Source organism: Schistosoma haematobium, chromosome 6 (genome assembly GCF_000699445.3).
Source record: "Schistosoma haematobium chromosome 6, whole genome shotgun sequence".
Classification (NCBI taxonomy): Eukaryota; Metazoa; Platyhelminthes; class Trematoda; order Strigeidida; family Schistosomatidae; genus Schistosoma; species Schistosoma haematobium.
The window spans coordinates 23,081,466-23,088,764 of record NC_067201.1 but is presented as its reverse complement, the minus strand read 5'-3'; the positions used below and the strand labels follow the sequence as shown (position 1 = coordinate 23,088,764).

The 7,299-nt window shown below is 36.3% G+C and overlaps 1 protein-coding gene across 1 annotated transcript; it reads right to left on the bottom strand.

Annotated features, from left to right (window-relative positions):
* Positions 1-229: 229 nt before the first annotated feature.
* EIF4EBP2 (Eukaryotic translation initiation factor 4E-binding protein 2) lies at positions 230-4,174 on the bottom strand (the record flags this gene model as incomplete). Its single annotated transcript, XM_035733619.2, has 3 exons — positions 230-577; positions 2,228-2,481; positions 4,095-4,174. 3 exons carry the CDS (start codon positions 4,172-4,174, stop codon positions 546-548), a joined length of 366 nt encoding a protein of 121 aa, XP_035587899.2. The 3' UTR covers positions 230-545.
* Between the last annotated feature and the right edge of the window lie 3,125 nt (positions 4,175-7,299).

Sequence of the window (7,299 nt, the reverse complement as noted above, 5' to 3'; positions counted from 1 at the left end):
TTGTTCCCACAGGATACTGGAGCACATGTGTACCATTGGTTTGGAATGAGGGTTGTCCGACTCCCTTAGGTGGACTCTCTGTATCCACCAACACGGTTCAAGTCCCCATCAGACATTAGCTTTTCGTCTCCCCAATTTCGTAAACAATATCCATGGTACGAGAAGGCAGTGAGTAGGAAATCCGTGGTAGTTGTTGTATGCACGTGGCCATGTGAGAGCATTTCGAGAGGGGGAGCGGACTTTACCCATATGGTTATATATACCCACTCTTGACCGTACCAGGGCACTGAACAAAATAAACCTGATCAGAATATCACTTATGAGTACGTATTACGTATAATATAGCTTAGTAAAAGCCAAACGCTCGTGTGAAGAACACATAATACAAAACGCAAAAGAGATATGTATTTATTTGCTTGTTTTCAGGTTCATTGAAAACAAAAGTAAATTAATAATAATAATGGCTCGTAAACGAAAGAATAGAGAATATCTGAATTACAAATGTTTATAAGCGACATCTATATAGTTTATTAAAGTTTATTTCCTCAAATATCCATTTCAAATGGTGCTTCTTCGCCTGAAATAATTAGAAACAATCATGATAAGTTAATTATACTGTAAAACAAGGCAAGGAGTTATGAAAACAGACAAAGGAAATTAAATTTGTGCACATGGGCTCCAGGATCCTGAAGGAACAAATGGTGTATGGAACAATTTTTGGTGACCGGCTACCATGGAACTGCATCTCCTGACGTTGCTCCCCTGCCTTGTAGATCAGACCTTCAGGTGGAAGGCCCCGGGTGTGACCCCCCTATGAAAACCACCTGCTGCAGTTTGGGCACCCGAGCAGTATCACAGTACACACACAAATCAAGTGACGTGTGTGGCGCATATGTATTCGGTGCCCCTTTGCACCAACATTTATGTGTTCAAATAAATAAATAATAAATTAATATATACTGGGAAATAACCTATTATGAATAATTATAAGTGTGAAACATGCTTTTCAAAAACAGAACGTGTACATTTATCGTTTTTAGTTATGCTAAATGATGGCAAGGTTGGGCAAAAATTATTATGTGAAAATATCATATCGTTTGCAAACTTCCACTGATTCAAGCGGTTTACAAATATGTTTCTCATGGTCACTTAAGATCTGTCACGATATGCAATGCTAGCTATTTGAGTAAGTGACTAAAATATGCTATGGAGGGCGAAACTAACTATTGACATTATTTCATACACCCAATTACATTTATTTCGAACCTTGTTGGAAAGTGGAAACTTTCGTGATGGCGATCGCAAGTTAATCGTAAGTTGTGGATGAATGGTGCACGGTGTAGTCACATCTTATTTGCCCATAAAATCTTGAGTCTATGAATTATTTGTTTTGTTTATTTGTTTGAATTGTATATCTCTCTAGTAACCAACATAATCATCCCTAATCTTTTGGTTTTTATTCTCTCAATGTTATCACTCTATGCACTTTGGCAATTTGAACTGTGCATGGAACACTTGAAAATAAATAATAAATCTAGCAACGTTCCGAACATCACTACTCTCTCTGTCCGATGTTCAAAATTATGAACATAATATTTTTAGTTGAACATTCTGCTAAAATGGAGACGTCATCGAGACACCTCCAAAATCATTTGATTTATCAAATACACTTGGTTCATTTTAATTTGTGGCAATTTAAACATGGATTTCCAAGATCGATGAAGACAAAGTAAAATATTAAACTACAGATAGAAGACCTATTGATATGAATAAGGAAAAGCCTAAGTAAACAATAATCACCAAATAATATCACTAACTCCAAAGGAATTCTACTTGCTTCATTCTCTTTAATTTTGAAGCAATATTATATTTTAATGCTATGAGACAGGATGGTTACTATGGCCTTTTTGTTAACAGTTTAGCCGAGCAGTGTAACCCATTAATCAAGTACACCAGTTGTTACTTGATTTTAAGCAATAATTTAGGTGTGATAACTAGTGGCAGTACTGTGCAACGCAAACTACAGAGAGGGGTTAGGTGCATGAGACCAAGAAATCATCTCTACATCACAATAAATCTAAACCTAAATGGTATTAATGAATGATATAGATTGACTATTTATTGGGTGACGATTTTAAAAGCACTCTGCAGTGTTGATATTAATACTACACAATCAAATTTGAAAGACCCAGTATTAATAAAATCATAAGTAGACAACATATGTTACCTTTGCTGAGTCTGTTATGATCATTTGATGTTGATTCAGGCACATTTAGAGAATCTTTCACCTTGTGACCATTACACGGATGAACTGTCTTGTCATTATTTAAGCTGGAAGGAGTTATTTCTGGTAAGTATATCATGTCAGATGGTGGGGTTCGAGCAACTGGTGAGTTGCGACAGTTGAGAATAAAATCGCGTTCATATATTATACGAGTTCCACCCGGAGTAGTACTGAACAAAGTTCCACCTGGAGTTGTACTATATAGCAATATAAATGAGAAATAAACGGATATGAATTAAAACAGATATCTTAAAGTGAGTATATAGCCTCGACTACTGAATTGTTGACTGACTAAATTTGGACAATAATCTTAGCAGATAAAGTTACTTGACAAAGTTCAAGATCAATTTAAAAAATAAACGCAAAAGCTGAAAGTTTATTGATCTTATGTACGATCATGTACTGAAACCCTATTTAGACTTCAGAAATAAACACTGAAAAACTTAAAGCAAACTTACATTGGCTCCAGTTACCAGATCACATCATAACAGAAACGTTAAATTATCAAAACGAATACTAGAATAGTGGGAATTGCATCATTGATAGTATAAACGATTAGCGATAGACAATTTGGTTTAAGAATTATTTCATAAAATAAAATATATAAAAATAATTTTGAGTTTGAGGACACATGTTTGACATACATCCAGGCAGTCAATTGAGACGCAGAACCAAGAATATATGTATACTAGTTCAAGTTCCGACACCACATCAGCACAGTGAGAACAAATAGTAACAGTATTATTGATAGTAGAAAAAATTAGGCAGGTAGGACAAATAGGACTAATTGCATACATGTGATAGTTTATTTGTATTACGAGAAACTAAAGACAGCTGAACCACGATCATAGACAGCTATAATCCATTTAAGCAGATTATTACTTACACAACTACGTATTTTGACTGATTTGCCTAATATTTTTGTTCAACTTCTGGAAACTAGGTGAATGTTCCGAAAAAAAGGACGAATCCCACGCCTACATAGTAAGATGTAAATCACAGAATCGTTTAGTGAGTTAATGGTATACAATTTTTATAGCATACACAGAACGTAACTTTGGGCTTGATGCAAACTTTCAAGAGTTGAACATAAGAATTTAGATAGTGAACGCACGCTGGAATTGTCACTTCATACTAAAACTTGGTATATTAAGAACTATCCACAAACATACGGCCTCAAATGGAAATCCCGATTGTCTGTGGTATAAAAATAGTGTCTTTTTATAAAAATGTTAAGGGATGGGAATTAGGAATCTACTTCAATGTATTGGGATGATGCTACAGGAAACAGTAACATCTCAATCTGGTAGACGAGACAAAAGAGGTTACTTCGAATCAATATATTTACTATAACCGTATTTTGAAACAGCTCCAAGTTTTAGGTAGTAAAATCAAATAACTGATGGATTTAAAGTTAGAAGCTTGCAAGAAAATGCGTGCATATCATACATTAACATTGAACACATCTAAGAGACACATTCTATTAACTCACTGCCAAATCAGAGAATCAGAAAAATCAACATAGCGAGTTAAACCTATCTACATCTGAAATCCATTGAATGAAGACAAGGTGAATCACCATGTCCTAAACCGTCGAAGCCGTCAGGGAATAACGTTACTTCCTATAAACTCAGATTATACTCCTTGATCAGAAAAATGGGATGACCTCAAAGACACTCAATGAGCGTCATTATATATATGATGCTTGAATCTCCTTTACTTTAATGATCAACGTTAAACGACAATAAAACTCTGCATAATAATAATAAATCGGGTAACTAATGGAATTATTTAATGAAAAAATAATTACCCGTGGTTAGATGGTATTTGCGATAAGTCCTTAACAGTAACTTTCTTCACTGGGATTGGTTCCGTTTGTTGACGATCCATGCCACCAATTAACGTGTTAATTTGTTGATAGCTCCGTAAACATCAAGGACAGTGTATGTTCAGTATCTAATATCTTTATGATGAGCCGTAGTGAACCATTTAACTTCTTTGTGCTCAGTTCTCAGTATCAACGTGACTTTTCAAGTCTTTAGTAATTTTTGTGCATGAGTATTAATACTGATGAATTGGACACTTATTTAGAGGTTTCTGACTCAGATTTATGTACTGCAGACAAAAGGCCAACGCATGTGTTCGTCCCCTTCTAGTAAGCTTCTATTAGTTTCTGTTCTTTAGTTTAACAGTACAGATGAAGATATGGATGATACTTCTAGTAATAGGATCCAAGAGTTGATAGCTCCTCGTGAGGATGTATTTGATACAGGTATATTTGTTCATCCTCACAATATGTATACCAGTTTATTCTGGTCTGGTTAGAAAAAAAAGAATGAAGTACACATCAGCTCAAAACTCAGCCCTTAGTATTCTATACATAAAGTTATATCACATACCTATTTGCGATAAGACAGAGTAAAGAGGTCTAATCCTAGATCCTCCCTGTATACGGCTAGACCCGAAATTCTGAAATTTCATTGATTGTTGTCTTGAGTATAACAAGCATATTTTCTCTGAAAAGATTCGGTTTATATGATCAGTAGCTATCACGTCAAAGAGTAGTCAACTGGTCATTTGTAAAGAGGAAGAGTATAGAGACATGAGGCAAATGTTTCGTTCCGTTAGGCAACCCTCTTTCCATTGATAGAAGAAGCAAGACAAGTAATTAACAAGTTTTTATTTAGCTCGTAGAACACTCAAAGCAGATCGGTAGGTTACCTTTTCAAACACACAAAGCTTTTTAACATTCAATATAGGATAATTGGGAAATATAATGCCTATACAAAATAAGGAAATGAAAGAATATTTGAGCCCTATTGTTTTGACACATACTTAGTTGTTAGATTTCAGCTCTTAACTAATAAACCTAAGTTTTCCTTAACGAAAAAAGTGGATAAGAATTGAAACCGAACATATGAATTTATCGAAGGATTAAACTTGTGATGAAATAGATAATTGATAGGGTGTATAGGAACGATGGTAAAACGGTGATGATAAGAATCAAAGTAGGGTAGGATTTACTGCTGCGGTAACAATCTCTGAGAGGCCTGCTTGAGCATCAGAACTCATTTGCCAGTAGATAACCCCAATAACACGGCTTACTACCAATAATAAACCAAAGCTGAACCATTGTTCTGCAGGTGTATATGTTCGATCAACCACTCCTTCCTTAGTTGTTCCAACCGCGATATATGTACACTCAGTCTATAGCTAACGCGAGACTTGTGGGGAAGTTTCCGGTACGATGTAAAGGCGCCTGCTGACATGATCAACGGTGGAGTTACAATTTTAAGTATCCTCAAGAATCTATTATTACTCAGTTTGTATCAACGCACCTCCTCGAAACGATTAACCTTGTGTATTTGCTCGCCGTAATAGAAGAGTTGGGGATGGCCGGCGAACACCTTTTTAAATGAAAACAACTGAATTGCACAGTATGGGATAGATTACAACAAGTGGATGCCATGACACCTGAGTAAAATTGTATATGTAGTACGAAGTCTATAGAAATGTCGACTGTTAATTGCACAAATAGCAACTACATTACTTGTAGTTATCTTCCATAATCCATATCACTGTCTGTTAAAATTACATATGATAGCGAGTTAAGCTAATCAAACACCAACAACCAGAATGAATGGATGAATGCCACAACTCGAACAGCAAAACATGCATATCCAATGGAAAATAGACATCGAGCATCCTTCGTATGCGGTGGTGTTTAAAAAGTTACACATCTTGTGGAACCACATTTTACATCATCACATTTCACTCCTTCTTCTACAGGGAAGGAACAACTGAACTGCCCACATTTATAACTAAAGGCTATTATTTTGAAAAGAATTAAGTAGGGAACGTCGACAGAAGTGCAAAACACAATCCCTAGCGTGTGAACCGAGTGAAAAGGAGTACCAAAAAGGACTTGGAGAAAAACCCAAACCTTAACTGGAATAATTCAAGTTAAAGTGTATCAAGTATGTTCCTGAAGTGATAAATACGCAAAAGCAAATCTAACTGACGACAAAAACGCGCGCAACTAATCGGTGAATTTAATAGTGCAATCAAACTAACCAGTGGCATCTCCGCGACAGCTTAATTTATAATCATTCTTTTTAAACCAACTCATATTTGTTTTCTTCGTTTGTCGAGTGGCACTCACAATAATAAAGTTCCCACCACTACCTACACCATAGTTGCAAGGATAGAAAGTCCAGACTTTATTGCAGGAGATGATAGTAAGTAAAAGTCCCCCTATTTAGCTAGATGCCTTCAAAAGCTCTAAAATAAAACTAAGGTACCCCAAAGCAACGTATACAGTACTGTCTACACAACACATTCATAAAAATCTTCTGTGCAGGAACCGAGGGCTAAACCCTGACAGAGTCCCGTTTCTGTAAAAGCAAGGAAAACAGAAGCAAAAAGCACAACAAAACAAGATACTTGCAAACGCTGTAGGCTGGAGGAGGATACGAAGGTGACAATTATATCGCGTGTACGTTACTGGTTAGAATGAGAAATCAGAATTCGAACTGAGTTGTTTGGTGGGTTGACTTCTGTGGCTGTAACACTGAAGCGCCCGGGCAGTACCACATGTTCATGTTACGTCAACCAGTCTCGTGGTTATTGTGTGCAAACCTGAAAAGAATGCGTCAATCTCACTCATGAAGTTTCAACGTAAAGCTCCATTTAAACTGAAAAAATCGTACCCTTTCTATCAGTACAGCCAGGGCAGACATAGGAAAAGAAGTGATCACGAGAGAGATAACCCAGATAAACATCAGTACACGCTTCAAGTTCACTCTATACACCACACTTAATGATAGTAGGAATTAACAGTAGGTGACTGCCAGAAGAGGACATATGAACGACGTAGTTCCTATTGCATTAAAACTTGTGAAATAGATGCCGTTCAAAACTTGATAATTCTCTTTGATCTTTCAGCGTCAGAGGGTATTCTACAGGAGAGCAGTTCAGCTTTTGATAAACAGCAGTGGGACAATGCTGTCTCGTGC